At 34.5% G+C, this 21,858-nt stretch overlaps 2 protein-coding genes across 4 annotated transcripts; both read left to right on the forward strand.

The window, feature by feature from the left end:
- The first annotated feature begins 538 nt into the window (after nucleotides 1–538).
- LOC113690974 (uncharacterized) lies at nucleotides 539–5,013 on the forward strand. 2 transcript variants are annotated; one of them, XM_027209137.2, is made up of 7 exons: nucleotides 540–1,233; nucleotides 1,772–1,831; nucleotides 2,044–2,292; nucleotides 2,611–2,687; nucleotides 3,408–3,484; nucleotides 3,872–4,004; nucleotides 4,077–5,013. In XM_027209137.2, the coding sequence occupies exons 1-7, from the start codon at nucleotides 777–779 to the stop codon at nucleotides 4,233–4,235; spliced, it is 1,212 nt and encodes a 403-aa protein (XP_027064938.2). In that variant the 5' UTR covers nucleotides 540–776; the 3' UTR covers nucleotides 4,236–5,013. The 2 variants fall into 2 exon arrangements, with proteins under 2 accessions (XP_071916037.1, XP_027064938.2); XM_072059936.1 differs by lacking the exon at nucleotides 2,044–2,292 and having other exon boundaries at nucleotides 539–1,233.
- Nucleotides 5,014–7,829: 2,816 nt separating this feature from the next.
- LOC113690567 (nuclear cap-binding protein subunit 1-like) lies at nucleotides 7,830–21,018 on the forward strand. Of its 2 annotated transcripts, none has more exons than XM_027208535.2 (19): nucleotides 7,830–8,165; nucleotides 8,392–8,451; nucleotides 9,013–9,069; nucleotides 9,803–9,874; nucleotides 10,130–10,192; nucleotides 10,778–10,954; nucleotides 11,651–11,782; nucleotides 12,794–12,860; nucleotides 13,572–13,771; nucleotides 14,118–14,188; nucleotides 15,014–15,098; nucleotides 16,054–16,122; nucleotides 16,254–16,372; nucleotides 17,220–17,358; nucleotides 17,992–18,489; nucleotides 19,400–19,699; nucleotides 19,857–20,029; nucleotides 20,104–20,215; nucleotides 20,540–21,018. In XM_027208535.2, exons 1-19 carry the CDS (start codon nucleotides 8,082–8,084, stop codon nucleotides 20,648–20,650), a joined length of 2,589 nt encoding a protein of 862 aa, XP_027064336.2. In that variant the 5' UTR covers nucleotides 7,830–8,081; the 3' UTR covers nucleotides 20,651–21,018. The 2 variants fall into 2 exon arrangements, with proteins under 2 accessions (XP_027064336.2, XP_071914952.1); XM_072058851.1 differs by having other exon boundaries at nucleotides 12,794–12,857.
- Nucleotides 21,019–21,858: the final 840 nt, after the last annotated feature.

Raw genomic sequence — 21,858 nt, forward strand, 5'->3', positions numbered from 1 at the left:
CACGCTCTCACCCTCCTCTCGACTCCTTTCATTGCGACTACAGAGCTCCATACATTTGCTTTGCCTAATCATTTCTCTGTTTCTTCCCCTGCTGTTATTTATTCATTTTCCATTCCATTCTGAGTACTACTAGCGTCGAAAGTGGTAACTCGAACGGACGGTGCCTTTTTTTTTTTTTTTTTTAAATAAATTTTTTGGGTACTTCAAATCAAATCGAATTCAAATTAATTACGTGCAATTTAATCCACTTTCTTGTTTCTCTACCTTACATGCAAAATAATGAGATAGGATACATGTCTAAAGAACAAATGAGGTGAGAGTCTATAAGGCACTGCTCTTGAGATTGGATTTATGTATTTATTTATTTTTATCATACGGCAATAGTTACTCTAATCTAACTTCTAGTCTTTCAGAAAGAAAAGAAAGGAAAGCCCAACTCGAAATTGAATTATCTTATTTCCTATATATTAAAAATGAAAATAATACACTTACAAGAAGTCTTGGGCATGCAAACCTATTACTGTATTATGTTGCGGATGGATTGAAGTGAAAGCAAAATCTTGATAAGGTCTGGGCTCACAGAACAGCTGGCTGGACGGGACGGGACGGGAGGCCCGTGAACCAACCACCATAGTTCCATTTGGATTTGAGACTTTGCACCCAATTGTAGCGAGCCCACTCCACAGCAGTTTGATTACAATCCTGAACTACTAATAAAAAAAAGTCTGCTAGCAGCAAATCCAGAAGCGAAGACGGCAAAAAATGCAAAGAGGAGGATGCTGATGATGACGATGATGAGCAGGCTCCTTTGTTCTTCTCCTCATCCGCCCCTTCCCCTTCATCTTCCCCTCGAACATGTCCCAAATTCCTATTGCCAGTCCCCACTTGCTGAATTCCGTCCCCGTCCTCTCCAGCTCCAGTCTCCTCCGCCAACCACGCTTGTCTTTATCGGAAGAAGCAGCAGAAGAAAGAGTACGGGCAGGGGCAGGGCTCTGAGAGAATGGCAAGATTACGAGGAGGCTGTCAAGGACAAGGACCTCGCTCGAGCTCTCCGCTTGTTAAAGGAGAATTCTTCGATCGAGCCGAATGATGGTGGAGCTTTGCAGAGGAAGGGGGACTGGCAAGTCCTGGATACATGCTTGAATGCTGACGATATGAGGCTCGTTGCAAGTGCCTACACCTTTCTCAGGGACCAAGGTCGCTTACCCAATTTCGGGAAGTACCGAAATATCGGTAATCACGTCTTGATTTTTCGTTATTCTTTTCTCCTACTTGAGCTACTATCTATACACTATGCACCCCTTGATATATTTACAGGTGGTTTTCCGGGAAGGAGCCAATGCGGAAAAAAAAAAAAAAACTAAATATTTAAGTTACATAAATGTTTTGTTACTTCACAAAAGTTTCTTTGCTCTTCCCTCCATTCTGGCAAGCCCATCTCTTCTGTTTTCTATGAATTCTCATTAAATCATTAAATTTTTATTTGAGAGTATAATAGTTATATACCTATAGCCAGGATTGTGTTCATAGCATATGGTCCCATTGATCCATCTATCAGTTTTCTACCTGTAGCTAGTTCTTTTATTGTACATTGAAATTTGACCTTTGCATATGCCTCCTATCTCGTAAATCTTGATCCCTTCCTGATATGCTTATTGTGCCATCCATTCTGAAGAACCACTTTCCTATCGCTTGCAAATGTTATAATCACTTAAGATACAAAGTAAACATTTTAACTGATTTTCTCCTGATGATTCCTTATTTAGTGCAGTTCTGGAAGGACCCAGAGAGATTACACCGAATGTCTTGACGTCTGCAACTGGTTTAGAAGGTGCCATGTAAAACTGGTTTACATGCGCATGTACCTTTTGTGACAAGTACCGGAATATATTGCATAATGTGATTTCCTTAATGCATTGAGTAGGCTACATTCTGTAAAAATAAATTAATACTCTATACAGCATTTGGAGGTCAAATACTCTGAACATGTTAGTTTTACTGCTCCATTCTGTTCTTTCTTATATAGATCCTTTCCCATTACAGTTTCAAAGCTTTCACCAAAGAAGTGGGGCCTGTCCGGAAGCTCCAGTGTTCTTCTGATTGCTTTGCTAGCTGGAGTATCCTTTTTGCTAAATCAGGGAATAGATATTAGACCCAATCTTGCTGCAGTATTGGGGCTGGCCATGTTAGATGCTATTCTTTTAGGCGGCTCGTGCTTGGCTCAAATCTCAAGTTATTGGCCTCCGTATAAGCGTAGGATTTTGGTCCATGAAGCTGGTCATCTTCTTGTAGGTATATGTGTCCACTAATCTCTGGGAAAAAAATCCTTTCCCACAGTTGGACGATAGGTGGTGTATTTATATGGAAATTTTTCTGTAATAGTTGCATGTTAAAAGCCATTTTTAGCCTTCTGTGTTGGGGATTATTTCTAAGGTATACTTTTTCCTTTCACTGAATGTCGAAGATGTTTTTATATGAGTAGCTGATGTGCTTCCTCCAATCTCCTTCTGTGGCTTTTTTCTTTTAATGATAATCCGATACATAATTTTGGTGCAATATAACCCTTCCATGAACAGACATTTGATCCAAATTATTGCATGAAAATTGCAGCATATCTAATGGGTTGTCCGATTCGAGGTGTAATACTGGACCCTATTGTTGCAATGCAATCGGGAATTCAAGGCCAGGTAATTCAAATAAAGTCCGTCTTACAGACCATTTTCTTTGTCAAGTATGCAACATGTTTGCCCAGATTAACATGTCAAGCTTATTCTGATTTCACAAACATTTAAAGAAATGTTTTATGTTGTGCTTAACAACTTTCACTCCCATTAAACTTTATCTATTTAAACAGTTTAATGTTTTTGAAGTACTTTTAACATAGTGTACACAAGGTTTTCCATCTGACTGATAATTGCTATGTGAACTTCTTGTCTTGCTGGTTTTTCTCTGCAAGTGGTCCTCCTGTATTTGGTGTGTCCGTCGCTCGGTGCATTCATTTTAGATGACTCTGCTACACTACGTCTTTACCACCAGCTGCCGTATATGAAGATGAAATCTTTGTTATCCCAATCCCCCATGTTTTCTAAGCTTGGTTAAAGTTGGCCTTATGGACTCAAAAGTTACAATAGTTCCCCTCAATGTTTTCTCATTTGCTCTTATCATCTGTGTGCTAGGTTTTTTATGCGCCCCCCCCCCCCCCCACCAAAAAAAGGCCTCTTTTTAAGTGGGGTTATCACCAACCTGATAGTAGGATAGGAGTTTGTTGGAATGTAGTACTTGCCAATGATGAGCATATTAAGAATGCATTTACTTCTTTACTGAACTCTTTATTTACATTGCTTTTCTGAATCTAAGTTGATGATTCGTCAAGGAATCACGCAAGGAAATTTCTAGTTTTCCTGCAGGCAGGAACACAGTTTTGGGATGAACGACTGCAAAATGAGCTTGCTGAAGGTCGGCTGAGTGGATCTTCCTTTGACAGGTAGCGTAACCATGCCCAATCCAGTCAACTGTTCAAAGGGAAAAATTGTATTTTCCTCTCTTTAAGTTTGTTATTTATTTATTTATTATTATTTTTTATGAGAGATGCTCGTATTTGTAGGATGTTGGGTGTATTGTATGTATGAATCAGTTGTTTGTGGCAGAATGTCTTTTGCTCACAGGAATGAACTGGAAATGAAGCATGATCGGGCTCTTTTTTCTCCTGTTTCTTGTATAATTTAGGAAGTCGTTGCACATAGAGCCTGGATTAGATTCTGAGCCGTTACCTACCTATTTGATTTCTGCTACTTAAATTACTGGTAGTGCTTCATCACTCTTTAATAGTTTTATCTGAAAGTGTTGGTCTGCTATTTGCTGAGATCGGCAGGTACTGCATGGTTCTCTTTGCTGGGATTGCAGCTGAGGCTCTTGTGTATGGAGAAGCTGAGGGTGGAGAAAATGATGAAAATTTGTTCAGAAGTATATGTGTTCTTCTGGATCCACCGCTCTCTGTTGCACAGGTGGTTGTCTTATCAAGCTACTTTTCTTCTTTAAATCCTTGGTATAGAATTTCAACATTTACCTATGAATAGATGTCAAATCAAGCACGGTGGTCGGTGCTGCAATCTTATAACCTGCTCAGATGGCACAAGCATGCCCATCGTGCGGCTATCAGGGCTTTGGAAACGGGATGCAGTCTGAGCACAGTTATCAAGATAATTGAAGAAGCGATGTCTTTGAAAGCTTACTAATGTGTGAAGTAATTATACACTCCAAGAGGTAAAGCTGGTGATGGTTTCTTTTTGCTCCAACCTGGACAGGCCAAATATGTATATGCTTGTGACCTGGGAGGATGATGGCTCCTGCGTTGGAGCCTAGATTGCTGTAAAAGTAGTGGATTTGCGGTCTCCGGACTTCTGGCTAGGTAGCTAAAATGGCTTCGCTGGGACAGTTTCATTGACCTATATTTAAATCCTGCCAAGTCATTGAGGATGCTGTATTGCAAACAGCTTATTTGATGACTGCAAACGGCCTAGCACTTGAGAGGTTTGACCCTTGTTTTTGTGGGGGCGCAGAAGGAACCTTGGTGGTATGGTTTTAGGGATGATGTCCTCCAGAGGCCTGAAGAACCTATTGTTCAAAATGTGAGACACATTCATTCATTGATTCATATGGTATGGGTCACTTTTGCAGTAACGAAGTAACACATACTAGATGGGATCCGGATTATGCTAAAACCTAGAGTGATATTAAACATGTTTTAGCCTGGGGGGGGGGGGGGGGGGGGTAACGCACTTTTAAGTGAGATTGCAGTTGAATGCTGTGAATTGGATGAAGCTGCCCAGCGTGATCGATCTTCTACAACACAAATGCAAAGTGGGATTCTTTGCGTGGTCACAAGCAACTGAAGTTTACGTCTTCCAAGCAGTGTTTTTTTTTTTTTTTTGATATCATCATCATCTACTGTATTTACATCTGTGCTTGTGTTTAGTTTTGAACTCCAAAACCAAGTTGAACAATTTGGTCCAACGATGATGTCGAGTACATTAAAATTTTTTTTAAAAAAAAAAAAGGAATCTCAAAGGAATGATTTGTAGTACAATAATGAATCATAAAACTCTCCTACAACTTTTTCCTCTCTCCACCGTTCAAAATAAAAATTGAAAATATCCCTATGGGCCTGAGAGCCTTACTTTGGCTGAACAAGAGTCTTGCGAAAAAAAGAAATGATTTCATAAAGAAAAAAAAAAGACCATCTCAATCTCATAGCAGGTTTTTTTACTTTCGCAATAAAATGGTAGGATTTCTTTCTCTCCTTTTACAACAAAGGTAGAAATTAGTAAACAATTTGAAAGGAAGTTAAACTAAAAGAAGTTAGGAATAGAAAATGGTTGAAATCGAATACGTATCATCCTAGGTTTGTTTGTGTTGACTATATATATATATATAAACCCTTACTTATTCGAGAGTAAAACAACGATAAAATAATTTTAACACCAAAGGCAAGTCTCATGCTTTATATATACGAAATGGTAAAAAAAAATGTGATAGAAAGATATCGGTGTGATGGGTGTTTGTCTAAAACTTTACTGTAATTTACTATAAAAATTTTTTAAAAATTTTTTGAAGTGTATTTTTTAATATTTTGAAGTGTATAGAAAGATATCGGTGTGATGGGTTCGTTTGGATTAGCTGTTTTTGGGGTTGTTTTTCAAAAACAGCACTGTAGCATTTCGTTTTTCAAATACAAGTTCGTTTGGATTAGTTGTTTTTGGGGTTGTTTTTCAAAAATTATATAAAAAGCTTTTACTGTAGATGTTTTATGGATTATTTTTAGATGTATTTTTAAAACATATTTTCGAGTATTTTATAATTTATAATTTTTATATTTTTATAACAATATATAATTATACATTTATAAATAAATAAATTTATATAAAAATATATAAATGTATTATATTATATATAATACATAATATAAATATATTTATAAATGCATAAATTATAAATGAATATTATATAAATGTATAAATGTATAAATTATAAATTATAAATTTTATATTTTTATATTTATATACATTTATGCATTTATAATACATTTATTAATATTTATAAATAAATATATTTAAATATTTATAAATAAATATATTTAAATATTTATAAATAAATATATTTAAATATTTATAAATAAATATATTTGTACTTTTATAAATAAATATATTCATATATTTATATATAAATGTATTATATTATATATAATACATAATATAAATATATTTATAAATGTTTAAATGTATATTACTATAAATATATAAATTATAAATGAATATTATATAAATGTATATTATAATTTATAATTTTTATGTTTTTATATTTATATACATTTATGCATTTATAATACAATTATAAATATTTATAAATAAATATATTTATATATTGATGAATAAATATATTTATATATTATTCTAAATAAATAAGTGTATTATATTTATAAATAAATTTATATATTATATATAAATAAATAAGTGTATTATATTTATTTATTTATTATATATTATATTTATAAATAAATATATAAATGTATTATAAGTGTATTATATTATATATAATACATAATATAAATATATTTGTAAATGTATAAATGTATATTATTATAAATGTGTATAAATTATAAATGAATATTATATAAATGTATATTATAATTTATAATTTATAATTTTTATGTTTTTATATTTATATACATTTATGCATTTATAATACAATTATAAATATTTATAAATAAATATATTTATATATTATGTATAAATAAATAAGTATATTATATTTATAAATAAATTTATATATTATATATAAATAAATAAGTGTATTATATTTATTTATTATATATTATATTTATAAATAAATATATAAATGTATTATAAGTGTATTATATTATATATAATACATAATATAAATATATTTATAAATATATAAATGTATATTATTATAAATGTGTATAAATTATAAATGAATATTATATAAATGTATAAATTAATATATTATAAATATATATTAATACTATGTATAAATGTATTAATGTAATAAATATAAATGTATACATTTTTTAATATTATGTATAAATGTGTAATTAATATTATGTATATTAATATAAATGTATAAATGTATTATATTATATATAATACATAATTTAAATGTATATTATAAATATGCATAAATATATATATTATGTTTAAATGTACATTTATATAAATGTTCAATATATATAATATATATTATGTATATATTAAATATATATAATATATAACATTTATATAAATGTATAATAACATATTTATAATATATATAATTTATATAATATATAATATTTATATAAATATATAAAAATATATTTTATATAAAGTAAAATATTTATAATATGTATAAATAAATATATTTAAATTAATATAATATATATATCCTATACATAATTGAAATATATAAATTGAAATAAACATATTAAATATGTATTTGGAGTTGTTTTTGATATATTGTTTGGATATTGGTGTTTTTGGAGTTGTTTTTGAAATACACATTTACTGTAGCATTTGGATTGTGAAAAACAGTTTTTCAAAAACAGGCCCAAAAACAAGAATCCAAACGGATTTTTGAAAAATTTTCTGAAATTACTGTAGTTAAAGTTTTTAAAAAACTTGTAGTAGATAAAACTTGTCGGCCAAAATTCGGGTCGAATGGGGAATTAACTACTGGAGTCGGACCTGGATCTTGGAGCATAGCGCGGGAGGATATGGGTTCGGGTCGAATGACGCATGTTATTGTAGTAGTAGTAATAAATGGTACTAAACCATAGGGCATGGGGATATAGCAGCAGCAGCAGCAGCAGAGCAGGCAATAGAATAGCTAAACCCTTGTCCCCTCCCGTAATCTGAATTTACCTCAGCGCCCCCACCGCCAACACCCCCCCCCCCCTCCCAAAAAAAAAACCTCTCCTCCTTTTGTCTGGGAGAAAACTGATTTGAGTAGCAGTAGCAAAATAGAGAAGTACTTAGGAGTAGAGGAGGAGGTGTTACTAAAATAGTAATAAACAAAGAGTAGTTGTGATGAGCAGCTGGAAGAGTTTGCTACTGCGTATTGGAGAGAAATGCCCAGAGTATGGCGGAAACGCAGATTTCAAAGACCACATTGTTAGTTTCCTTTCATTTAGCTCATTCTTCTCCCTAAATTAAAACCCTAACCTAACCCTAGCCCTTTTCTTCTGATTTTACCACTACAAACTTAAAATCGCTTGATTTGTTTCTTTCTTCTATACGATATTTGAATTTCCTTGGCTTTTGTTTTTTTGTTAGTGTTGGTTGAACTAGTTGTGGAACCTGACTAATTATCATCTTAATTGTTTTTTGAATTATCCAGGAGTCATGTTTTGGCATTGTTCGTCGAGAACTAGATCAGTCTGCTGATGATATTTTGCTGGTTAGCCCCCCCCCCCCTTCTTTTCTTGTACTTGCAGCTTTTCTATTCAATTATTGCCGTAATTTTTTTCTTTTTCCTATTTAAATTAATGCGTCTCCTCTCCGCACAAAACTATGCTTTTCTCCCATACATAACAATTCTTTTAGTCACAACTATGCTTTTCTGTGGATTCTGCAGCAGTATGAAGTTCAGCTGACACAGTTTCAAACAATAACAATGGCTTGGGGGTTGTATAGATGAGATGTTGTAATGATAGTGGTGAATGTAAAAAATGTTGTCCTAGGTCCTATTAGACCTGCTCTAACTGCCTTCATCGCTAATACACTCCTTGACAACAAGAAAAAAGGGTCACAGGAGTTGCTCAATGATTTCTCTTGTATAATGTGCTTCGACTTAGGTGTATGCTGTGTCCATCAAGTATATTACTCTTTGGTGTGAATTTTTGTTATGAACTCATTTTTGGACTAGGAATTTGCTTGGAAGATGATATGGTGTGGCATTCTTAATGCTCGTTTGCTTTTAGTCTCCTTCATCTAATATTTTGCTCTTCATGTCCTGCAGTTTCTACTTGAATGTTCTGAACAATTGCCTCACAAGATTCCTCTGTATGGAACGTTGGTATGTTTTATTCTACTCCTGCGTAGTGTTTCTTGTTTGAGAGTTTGTTTTCTGTGTAATTTTGATGGTTGAGAGGCCTCTAATGCTTTTATGAGCATTTGCATGGCAATGTACCATAGACAAGCAGATGGACGGAATTGAAAACGGCTTTTTCAATTTTAAGGTGTTGAAGATATTGAATTGTACTTTTGACTGGTTGATCCTAATTTAAAGAGAAAAAAATCGAAGATAAGTGTGTCTAGTGAGGGAAGGATTGGAGGAGATGTTGTTGAAGAAGAAGGACTTGAAATTTGCAAGGGACCCAAATTGCCAATTAATAGGAAGGTAGCTGAAGTGAAGTAAATCATTCTTTAATCCTCTCAACGGAGCAAAATATCTATGTATGAAATAGAGGATTTTTTTTTTGGCCGTTCTGATGGGAAGAAAAAAGGCTCATTTCTCAAGTCCCCTTTTCCATCTTCATTCCCAGAATTTTGGAAATTAAAAGGCATTTTTCTTGAGCTTATTGAAATCACTTCTCAGGCACAGACAATGGAGCAAGATTTGAAATATTGTTGTACCTTGAACTTCTTGACTCTTGTTGTACATTTAGATTTAAAATTGCCTATGTTATTAATGCTCTTATCTTCTTTGTTGTTTATGATAGCTTTTCTCTGATGCATTATACTATGTATTCAGTGTGAACAAAAAGGCTTTTGGCTACTCTGATTTGATGTCCTTTCTCCCTTTGCAGGTTGGCCTATTGAATTTGGAAAATGAGGAATTTGTCAAGAAAGTACTAGAAAAAATTCAGACCAATTTGCAGGTAAAATAATTCTCATTCATTCAGCCTTTCTTGTTCACTTTCTGTGTTCCTTAAGTTTCTTGCTCTTGGAGGAGCTTCAGCTTGTTGGGCCATTCAGTTGTCATGATTTCATGCTTTTAGAAATAAAACATCGTTTAAACTGTAATTACTAGTCATGTTTTCTGGTTTACATCTCTATCTGTCTCTATCTGTAGAATGAAATTATAATCTTGTGAATCTATTTATCTTATGTCTGTTTCTTGCCTTCCATTACAGGATGCTTTGGATTCTGGGAATTGCAATAGGATCCGCATATTAATGCGCTTTTTAACTGTTTTGGTAGGTGTCATGCAACGCTTGATACTTCTTCTTTCGAAGTGTTCCAAAGTTCTAACATATTTCTCCTACTTATATTGGGACCTTATGTTAGAAATTATGCGCCTGAACTTTCATTCATTTTCTTGTCTCATTTATCTGTAATGAGAACATGGTAATGTGCTCACTTTTGAAGGAAAAGTAGTCTACTTGGGTATGAATGAGAGACCTATTGTGCATTTAAATAAGTTTGTTTTACTAGGACCAAATGAACTTGGAGGTTGTGAATAGTGTGAGGGATAAAATAGGCTATGAAAAGCTTTTGGAAATACAATTCAGTTCTGTTTCTCTTGCACAAGGGACTACTGAATCATTTTTTTTTGGCTCTTCTATTTAAAGTTTTGGGCCCTTTCACATCTTAATTGATGTTTTGAGTGCTCATATTGGGAACCAGTTTTTCATTTCTTTTTGTGTATTATGCCTTCTCATTATCTTATCTGCTGACTAGTGATAATCATAATTAGATAGTTCATTCTTTTTCCTTAGACAGGTCATGTGGTTATTCACCTTTATAAGTTGAAATCTTATGATTTTTTTTCTGTGCTACAGATGTGCAGCAAAGTTCTTCAACCTAGTTCTTTAGTTATTGTATTTGAAACCTTGTTATCATCTGCTGCATTAACCGTTGATGAGGATAAAGGAAATCCATCTTGGCAAGCACGTGCTGACTTTTATATCACATGCATTCTATCATGTCTTCCATGGGGAGGAACTGAACTTGTTGAGGTAAATTTCACTGAAGTTCCTCATGCATTGTAGGCTATGTTGGCTATTCTCTTTTGAAAAGGGTCAAATTCTAATTGCACACTTTCCGAAGTCCACGTCCTTTTGTTCCAGCATCATTCATTTATTACTGATACAATTGCTACTGAAATGCAAGTTTTGGCATTTGAAAGAAATTGAAATTATTTTGCATTGGCGAGGGAAAAACTTTTGGAATTTTCCTTTGAGAAATACGGAAAAGGTGAAATTTATTTGTTAAGGACCTTATCCAGTATGTTCCATTTCTATCCAGATATTTGGTAATGTGCAAGAGAGTACAATCATGTCTCTTGAAATAGCTATTTCTAGACTAAAAAGTAGTTAGATCTTCATGTACTGGATTTGCCTTTGTTTTGTATATCTTCTGATAATGTCAGAACCCGTTTGAATGGTCAATAACTGGTGGGCTTTTTAAATATTTAGTTTTGTTCTAAACTTTGAGAACCAAACTCGTTTCTGGTGGTGTGCGAGCTTTGCACTTGTTTTAGAGATTGGTCCTATAATTATTTGAACTTTGATATGTTGGATTTTACTTGCATTATACAAGTTTAGTTGTACGAATGGTGAACTAGCTGAATTTCAGTTTCTCTGTCTTCCTTTTGGCTTCGCATGTGTAAGATTTGAATTGAAGGTTTATGTGTTTTTGGTTGATTTGTGCAGCAAGTACCGGAGGAGATTGATAGAGTTATGGTTGGCATAGAATCCTACTTTAGCATTAGAAGACGTGTTTCAAATGCTGGTTTGTCTGTTTTTGAGGATACTAATGAGAACAATAAGCTTCTTGATGAAAAGGTGCATTTCCTTGCTACCTGTTCTTTTCCACTGGTTGAAACTTTTCTTTTGTGCAGTAAGTCAGAATTTTCACTAACATGTGAGTGTGAGAAAGACTACCAAGGTAATAACAACTTAAAATCTAGTAAATTATAAGCAGAAAAATATTGACGTCCTGTGCTTTATAAATTCTATCGTGAAGATGTGAACAACTCTAATATAAGATGTGGTTTCTCTTAAAATGAGACTTTTTAACAAAAGGAATGTTTAAAAATCTCATTGTAAAATGAGATTTTTTAACAAAAGGGAGCTGTTAGCTGGCATGGGTTTAAAGTTATACCTTGATTTGTCAATTGGACAGTATTTCCATCTTTTTATGTGTTAGATTAGAATTTGGCTTTTCTGAGTCTTTTCAGCTGAGTTAAAGTGAGAACATTTAAGCTATATGCTCAAATTGTTGGATTGGATCCCTCTCTCACAATTCATTGATACTTATCTATTGTTCAGTTCCGGCAACTTATAGTATTTGAAATACCTTATGTTCTGTGATTTAATGTTTCAAGCTATTAGTGCAGAAAGGAGGAGTGTGAGAGCTTACCAGGTCTTTTGTTTAGACACATGGATAGCATGTTGTACATTTTTGTGACCGTGATGATTGATGAGAATTTCAGATGGCTCATTGTTTGTATGTTGAGCACTCGTCTGTAGCTTGAAATTGCTGGCTGGATATGAAATTAAGTACCATACCTTAAAGTGGAGTTTTTGTGCAAGTTTAAATGATGAACAAGCACAAGATATTTGGACTCAAAATGTTGGGCAGATAAAAAGTAAATTATGGATTGAAATGTTTACTCTTTTGTTTCTTAATTTTGTGAATTTGCTATTGAACAGGAAAGAAACTATCCTTTAGTTGTCTTCTAAATTGCTTGTAAGGTGTGCAAAATGGTGAATATGTTTTTTTTTTTTTTTAATTTGGTTATTGCCACAGGGACCACTTTTTCTACTATTAACTTTCTAGTTTTTCACTTATAGGATTTCTTGGAGGATTTATGGGTTCGCATTCAAGATTTATCCAGTGCTGGGTGGAAACTTGAGAGTGGTATTATTGTTAATTTGTCCTTATTATTCCAATTGTGGTGTATTCTGTTGCTTGCAAAATGCTTTATTATGTGTCACAATGTGAGCAACTTGTTAACATTTCCACCCCTACTGAAAGGAGAAAATGAAAAAACATGGCCCAAAATGGTAATAATTTCATGTCAGAAATCATACATGATTGAATGGCCTTCTTTGTGATTCTGGGTCTGTGAAACTCAATCTTATTGAGTTTCTCTGTTAGTTTAAGCTGAATCATTGTACCTGAAAATCTGTTTCTTGCTACCTTTATATATGGTGGCAGTCAAATAACATTGGTAAAAGTTGTTTTCTGTAGAACCATAGTTCACTGGTGTGATATGTCTTATTTGGTCTTCATCCCATTTTTAATTAAGTTAAGCAAGTATAATTGGATTCAGTAAAAGAAGCATAGGTGGTAAATTGCATTTATCTTAGCTTGTTTATATTGTATTTGTTATATGAAAAAGTTGATTGACCAAAATGCGGAAACTCACAGTAATGTAGACACAGTTGATGAAAATTGGTGTGAATTTTTTTTAAAAAATTTAAACCCTTTCATTAGGCCCTTATGTGGGTGAATTTTTCTCCTGAAGCACTTGTACTTTGCTTGGTAGCTAGACTCTTGCAATCTGATCAAATTTAGTGCTTGATTATTCTTTTATCGTCCAGGTTCTGATTCTACTTTCATTTGCAGTTCCCAGACCCCACCTTTGTTTTGAACCTCAGCTGGTTGCTGGAAAGTCTCATGATTTTGGTCCAATCACCTGTCCTGAACAACCAAATCCTTCTGCAGCAACCTTCGGGATTTCCTATGGTAGACAAAGGAATGAAGCTGAGTTGAAATACCCTCAGAGAATACAAAGGCTTAATATATTTTCTGCTAGTAAAGCTGAGGTAACTTAGTTGCAGTGCTGTCCATTGCTGTGCTCTTTGCTGTGTATGTGTTAGTGCATTATAAGAGCCACTAACTTTATGTTGATATTTATACCATATACTCTGTTGTAATTGGTTAATGTATTTCTTGCTAGTAAGGTTGGGTACTTTTACATGCAATAGCATTCTTTTATCACCAGCATACTGCTTCTTTGTGCTTTTTGGCACATTTTCTCTCCTTTGGTAGGCTACCTGTTGTGGTTTGTAGAAATGGCACTTTGTCTGGTTACTTTTTTTTGTTAATTTTTTTAAACTATTGATTCACAGTAGTTGCTTATTTTCTCTGTTCATTCTTTATGGAGGACAGGATCTACGACCTATAGACCGCTTTGTGGCGGAGGAATACTTGTTGGATGTACTATTGTTCTTAAATGGCTGGTTCGTATCTATAGTTTATGTTTTAATTTTGCTTGCTTATGTCTATTTTGTTTTACTCTTGCATCTTCTTCATGGATAACCTGGAAAAAGTGTACTCCTATTATTTTGAATAAAGTTGGACAGTGCCGTGTTTGTGTTGCTTGCATTATAAGCTCTGGATGTGTTCCACACGGCTGTTAACATTTAATTGATATATCTTCTTTTTGAAGTATGAGAAGAAAAGTATGTCCAATTACTTGCATATATGCATGATAAGGTCCAAATTGTGGGATCCAGTTTTCTTGGAGAGATAGTGCATTAACAAACGGATTTTCAGGTTGCCTCTGAGGCAGAATATCTTATAAATTGAGACCTACCTTACAATCAGAAATATCTGCGTATGCCTTTGCTTAAACTATTTATGGTTTTATCTCGTTATTCTCAAATTCTTTTCCTTGTTTTTGTGGAAATACATTGTTTATGGTGAGTTACTTACAAGAGAGAAGGGAAATAGGAACTGAAATTGACCCTACTTGAAAGTCTAGTTGCTATCTTAACTAGTTGTTGCCAGTTCTTGGCTTGTTGTCATGATTTTGTTTAGGACTTCTTTGACATGGACGTCATGCCTTTTTGTGATCTGAACTTTCGTAATGTAGAATATTTTAGTTTTGTTTTGCTTGGGATGCGATGGCATAATCCTGAACTAGGGTGCCTTTGTATCTATATGCCTGTTTTTTTGTTATGAATTTCAATTGCATCTTCTTTTATGCCATGGTTTGAGCATTTTACTGGTCTAGTGAAATTTATTTTTCTTGTTTCTTTTGTTTTTGGTTAATGCAAAGCTAGTCGAAAGGAATGTGCTGCTTACATGGCTGGGCTCCCTGTGCCTTTTCGATATGAATATCTTATGGCGGAAACAATATTTTCTCAGGTAATGCCAACAACATTACTTCCCTGAACTTCTCTGCAAAAACTATAGTTAAAAAGAAAAGTTAAAAAAAAATAAGGAAGGGGATTTCGTTGTTCTTACAACTAAAGTTTCCTTCTCTCTCCTTTGTGTCTGCTGTAAGAGTTCATAGTGATAATGTTGGATGTTTAGGCTTAGATATATGATGCTTATGGTTTCTGATTTTGTTCAAGTTGTCAGAGCGTGCAATCATTTTGTTTCTGCAAGAATACTTTTTGGTGATAAATATGGTGATTGCTATAGAAGTTATTGGATTCATTTTAATCCTTTTGATATATTTAGCATGTTATAAGCCCAAATTTTGGAGAAGAGGACAGTAGCCTGTGGTGAATGTTATCTAAAATCTTGATGAAGACATTCGTAATCAAGATGAGTGAGCATGTGGATAAGATTATAGTTTATTGCAGATCTTGGAGAATTTGAATTAAGATTTAAGAAGAAAGGTAAAAGGGAACCAAGGTATTGCATAATTTCCTTTAAGACAGACACTAGTTTCATGAGATGGCATCTGCCCTACTTCATATATAACAGCTGGTGTACTGATGCTGAGTGGGATGAGACAAAAGTATATGGTTTAAACAATGATTTTGCTATGGAATTGTTTTAGGGCAAGTCTTGAAACTCTCACCTTGGCCAATTTTGTGCATTAAGAAATCATGGGACTTTGCCATGCCTGATTTATGACAACTGGAAAGAGGGGGTGCACAAAACAACTCTGGTTGAGCTTTCGTAGGAAAATGTGATAAATCATATTCCAAAAAGTTCCAAGAGGACATTGCTAATGCACATTTCTCAAGATATGTCCAACCAAGCTAGCTTCTGCATGCATCTTTATTTCTTTTCTGTTTAACTGGTGAAAGTTTTTCCTTGTCTACCTCTATCTTTCCCTTTCTTCCATACGATTTGATTGTTTTTGCAGCTTCTGTTGTTGCCTGAGCCCCCTTTCAAGCCGATATACTATACATTGGTTATTATTGACTTGTGTAAGGTATGTATTCCAATTTGAAACAGCCTTATGTTTGATCTTTGGCGCAGTTCTTCATGTCATATAGCATCATCCTGCATTTCAACCTGTCATGGCAATATTTAATAATCTAAACTGAGATGTTCAAATTTTAGGCTCTTCCAGGGGCGTTTCCTGCAGTAATAGCCGGGGCAGTTCGTGCTCTTTTTGAGAGGATAGCTGATTTAGATATGGAATGTAGAACGCGTCTGATTCTTTGGTTCTCACACCATTTGTAAGTTGCTTTTATTGACATGTAGCTTGCCATGAAGATGTGTGAATATGCAAGAAACTATGGAATGGTCGATTCTTCTTCTTTTCATGCATTTCTGGATCCTTTCCTTTTGTAGAATTCATTTTTTCTTTTTTTTGGGAACTTTTGTTTTTTGACCCAAACTGGACTGTCTTGGTCTAACTACAATAGATAGGCCTTTCAATTGTTAGATGAAAATGTTAGAAGTAGATTTAATACAATTGTTGGAGGATTATGTTATGCTATGTTCTGATTGTTTGTAGGTTTGAATAAAAGGAAAGGTTGGTAAAGAGTAGGAGATATAGTTAATTCACATTTTTTCACATAATCATTGACTGGAATTTGTGTTGGCTTTGATGCAATATGCATACACAAAAGAATGTCCCCAAATGCATGTGAAATGATAGTCCTACACAGTAAATTGTTATTGCAAGTAATTTGGTAGTATTTAGGATTTTAGAACTAGTTGTCAGTTGCTTCCTGAATTAGAATATTCTGATTTAGATGAACGTGTAAGGTCTTGGCATGTTCAAGTGCCACTGATATCAGGTTGCTATTATTACTTGCTTTATCACCAGTGCCTTTTAAAGGTGGTTAGGTTTTTTTATTTGCAACCTGGAAGATTATGGGATATATGTGTGGAATAGCCATCTTTGCATACAGATCTTAAAGATTTCAAGTAATGAGGAAGTATCTTGTACTAGATTTGGGTTTTCCCTCGTACTGCAGATATTTCTGCAGGACTTGGCTAGTTTTATTGTGTTTTGATGACTTGTTAAGATTTCAATTCTCCTTTGTCTTCCTCCATTTATGGCTTTTCTGGATGCAGATCTAATTTCCAATTCATTTGGCCATGGGAAGAATGGGCTCATGTCCTGGACCTTCCAAAGTGGGCACCACAAAGAGTGTTCGTTCAGGAGGTTCTGGAAAGAGAAATCCGTTTGTCATATTGGGAAAAGATTAAGCAGGTATTAGCTCTGTTATGGGTAACTGCATGTCCAATTTTGGTGATATTGCATTTTGTTGTGGAGTCTAAGGTAGGTGTGATTCTTCAGCTCTTTTTGTTGAAGTTCTTAATGAGTTTAGATGACCTATGTAGCTGGACTTAAAGTTCAGAGCAGCACTTCTATTTTTTTTTTTTTTTTTTTTTTTTTGGAAAGGGCATCATCTCTATTTGAAGATATCTTATGTTTTGCCTACAAGATAATAGTTAAATCATTAGCATTTCTACGTTCGACAAATATTTTCCCAAGTGTTAAAGAGGCTCAAAATTATTATGTATGTTCAATATGTGGCTTACTTGATGAAACCTAAGCTTCCCAGGAAGGAGGGGCTTGTACGTGCTGCTTAACGTGACAGGCTTTGCTGATTGTTTTATGCTAACCTGGTGCTGTACATTCTGCATTTTCCCTTTAATATTGACTGTAATTTCCAGGGAAGCTGCTGGGGTATATATAATTTGTCACCCTGAAAACTGAATTTTTTGAAGTTGGGAAAGAGAGATATTATTGAGGCGAAATTTGTTGAAAATGTGTTTTGGCTTCACTTAAGTTTTAGACATCTACGAGTTGTATAACTTTGGTTTAATTATGAAAATGTAGAGCATTGAGAATGCCCCTGCTTTGGAGGAGCTGCTTCCACCAAAAGGTGGACCAAATTTTAAATACAGTGGAGAAGATGTTAGAGATCGAACTGAAAAGGCACTTTCTTTGGAACTAAATAACTTGGTGAAAGGTAGACAAACATTCCGTGAAATCATCACTTGGGTTGAAGATAGTGTAATTCCAGTTCACGGTTCAGATGTTGCGCTCAGAGTGGTTATCCAAACCCTCCTTGACATAGGATCCAAAAGTTTTACGCATTTGATAACAGTTTTGGAGAGATATGGCCAAGTCATTGGAAAGCTATGTCCTGATCAGGATAGACAAATCATGCTGATAGCTGAAGTGAGTTCTTATTGGAAGAACAGCAGCCAAATGACAGCTATAACCATTGACAGAATGATGGGATATCGCCTTTTATCAAATTTGGCTATAGTGAGATGGGTTTTCTCCTCATCAAATGTTGATCAGTTTCATATTTCTGATCGTCCATGGGAGGTATACCATTTTATCCTGTAGTAAGTACTGAATAGTCCCAATATGAATTTTGTTTTTGTTGAAAATGTATTGATGGGGATATTACAGTTTCTTCATATTGAAGTTAAGAATGTTTTCTCCATTGCTCTCTTCTATTCATTATCTTTTACTTTTTTACCTTTATGGGAAAGTTTCTCTAGAAGTTTTGCTGGAATGTATGAAAAAGATTTGCATGTAGGACTAACGAGTATGTAATACTAGCTATTTTAGGAGAGCTATGTTATTATCTCAAGAGAAATAAAAACGAAAAATAGTGTAAACAAACTTTGGCTGGGTTGTGAAGTTGAAAATTTTGAGTGGTAACAAGTGATTATGTAAAATATTCATGAGGCTTGCTATATTTTTTTGGTTGCCAAAGTCTAGTTTTTTTCAGTTAGCCACTCTTCTATTGGCAACTTTTGTACTTGCAATATCTCTTGGTACGTAAAGATTTTGTTATCATTATTGCATTGTGATCCCCTGATAAAGTGGATAAACTAATATTCATGTGTATCATGTGCAAGCCCTGATTAAAAACTGTTTTCCTTCCATATCAATGTGATTTTTGCATATTTCTCCAATCCCCATTGAGGCAATCTCTACTCAAACAGTTAACAGTATCAAAGTCGACCGTTCATCCTTTCATCCTTTAATTATGCCATTCGGCTTTTGTCAACAACAACTTTAATGAACTTGAAAAGTAGGTGTCAGCTCCCTGTTCACTATGGAAAAAAAGATTCTTTTTACCTAATTGCTGCCGTATGAATATGATGCTATCTTTCTGCCTTTAGTTGTCTGTAGTCTTCAATGAAATGTTTTTAGAGAGTTTGTTGGATGCTTCTTTTAGACTGAGGCCTTCAGAATTTTTGTTGACATTTGAATTTTTTTGTAGATTCTTAGAAATGCTGTCAGTAAGACGTACAATAGGATTACTGATCTAAGGAAAGAAATTTCATCTATACAAAGGAGTTTTTTATTGGCTGAAGAAGCTGCATCTAAAGCTAGAGCTGAGTTGGAGACAGCTGAGTCAAATCTTACTCTTATGGATGGTGAACCAGTCATCGGCGAAAACCCTGTGAGAATGAAGCGATTGAAATCAAATGCTGAAAGAGCAAAAGATGAGGAGATAAGTGTTCGTGATTCTTTAGATGCCAAGGAGGCTCTTCTTGCCCGTGCCATTGAGGAAAATGAGGTACTGGAGAAGGACGAACTCTCATTATGTATTTTAGAGCATAGGATATTTCATGCTTAAAAGTTGTCAAATGAGAATGCTGTTGGAATGCTTTCTTTTCCTAAGCAAAAAGCTTTTTTCAGCTTTTCCTTGGTTGAATTTAAAGTGACTTGTGCAGGCATTGTTCCTTTCATTGTACAAGAGCTTTTCTAATGTTCTAGCTGAACCCTTGTGTGAGGCATTCAAAGATGGAAATGTGATGCCTGGCGACCAGGCAGATGAAATGGCCATTGACCTTGAAAGCTCGTCTGCTATGGAGTTGGACAAAGAGAATGGGAGGCCAAAGAAAAGGTTCTTTTCTTTTCTTATTTAGCTTGTGGTTGGAGATTGCCTCCATCTTCTTCTGACTTCTTTGACATTTTCAGTCATTCAAATGGGAGAAGGGCTGGTAACGGCTATAACCTGGATGAAAGGGAGCAATGGTGCTTGTCTACACTGGGTTACGTGAAGGCCATCACAAGGCAATATGCATCAGAGGTGATTTCTTGTCCCTCAGGTTGCTTTTTTGTTTCTTTCAGAGTTCAAGCATCCGCAAAAAACTAATGCTAACAATTTTATTTTGCGCTTCAACGATATGAAAAAAGAGGGCATTTTAAAATTTAGTGCAACTTTCATTTTGAAATCTATCTTTAGCACGAAAATTTAAGAAGTTGAGAAGAAAATATGTTGATCTTAACATGTTCTGGTAATTACTCGATATGTTGTTTTAGAAAGGCGATACTAATTTTGGTTGTGTTTTTGCTGCTGTACTCGAAATCACTGTTGTCCTATATTCTGCTGTAACGGTTTGGTGGTTTACAGATATGGTCTTTCATTGAGAAGCTAGATGCTGATGTATTGACAGAGGACGTGCATCCTCTGTTCCGGAGAGCAGTATATAGTGGGCTTCGTCGGCCTCTAGATGAGCTGTAAACTCGTCATTATATGGCTAATATAAGGTGTTCATGGGTGTATCTTGAAGTTCAATTCCAAGAGTTACATTTCAAATGGAGTGGTACTGGACTAGTTTATGCGCCTGGAAATATGAACTTGGAGCCTAACCGAGGCAGTGGTCACGGTGGTGCATCTCTCTTTAGCGTCTTTACCTGTGTAGCCTTTTCAGTGACAGTCGTGATTGCGTTTTCTATGTAGCATCTCGACCTATGTAGTATTTATTTTCGGTTAAATTGCTGTTTGTTGGGTACATATTTGTCGCAATTTTGTGGTCATCCTTTTGCTGTCTCCTTCTGTTCCTTTCTTTTGGATAAGACGTTATTGGCTAAAGCTTGGCTTCGACGCAATCTGTTTTTGTTTTTAATTTATTATTATTTCCTTTCCATCCTCTGCCGGATCACATTCAACCCGTGCTGCTTTTCTTTTTCTGGCTGGTTGGCGTTCAACCTTCTTCTCGTTGGCCAGTATAGGTACTGCAGGTTTATTAGTCAAAACTGACGGGTAAACGTATTTAAATTCAAGGCAAATGATAAATGTGCGCGTTCTGTGGGTGGCAATAATGCTCTTCCATTGTCATTGGGCTCTAGTCTCTCTTGTGACAATTCACGAGTGTCATCTGTGACAGTGCCCTTTCAAGAGAATCAAATTTTTCCCAATCGCCCGAGACTCGATTGATTTACAAAAGAAGTAGTGTACTCTATTGATGTTTCAAAATAAGAGCCATCATTTTAAATTTAACATATGCTTTTCAATCTGACCATTTGGAAAAATAACTTTTTAAAATTTTAATACGATTCTATCTAAAGAATATTTTAAATTCAAAAAAAAAATATATATGTAAATTTATCAATGTCACCTTATTTAAATATAATAATTATTATGTCTTCATAATAAAAAGTTGAATTTCCAAAAACTGATTCTAATATTGGGTCGGAGGGGAGGGTGTCTTATATTTAGCACTAGAATGCTGGTGGAGGTCGTTTTCGCCCAAGTTGGGTTGCTCGAAATATCCATCCTTCAACTTGATCCCACAGATACGCGCGGGTAAGAGACGAAACCAAATTTGTGTAAAGCTAAGAAGCCATCACACGCTAACAAAATAGCGGCAAGCAGGATGAGCATGTCATAGACAAAAAAGAGCATATATAGGATAGAAGAAGGCAGTTGGCCACTTTGAAAAATGACGC

This window comes from Coffea arabica, chromosome 7e (genome assembly GCF_036785885.1).
Source record: "Coffea arabica cultivar ET-39 chromosome 7e, Coffea Arabica ET-39 HiFi, whole genome shotgun sequence".
Taxonomy (NCBI): Eukaryota; Viridiplantae; Streptophyta; class Magnoliopsida; order Gentianales; family Rubiaceae; genus Coffea; species Coffea arabica.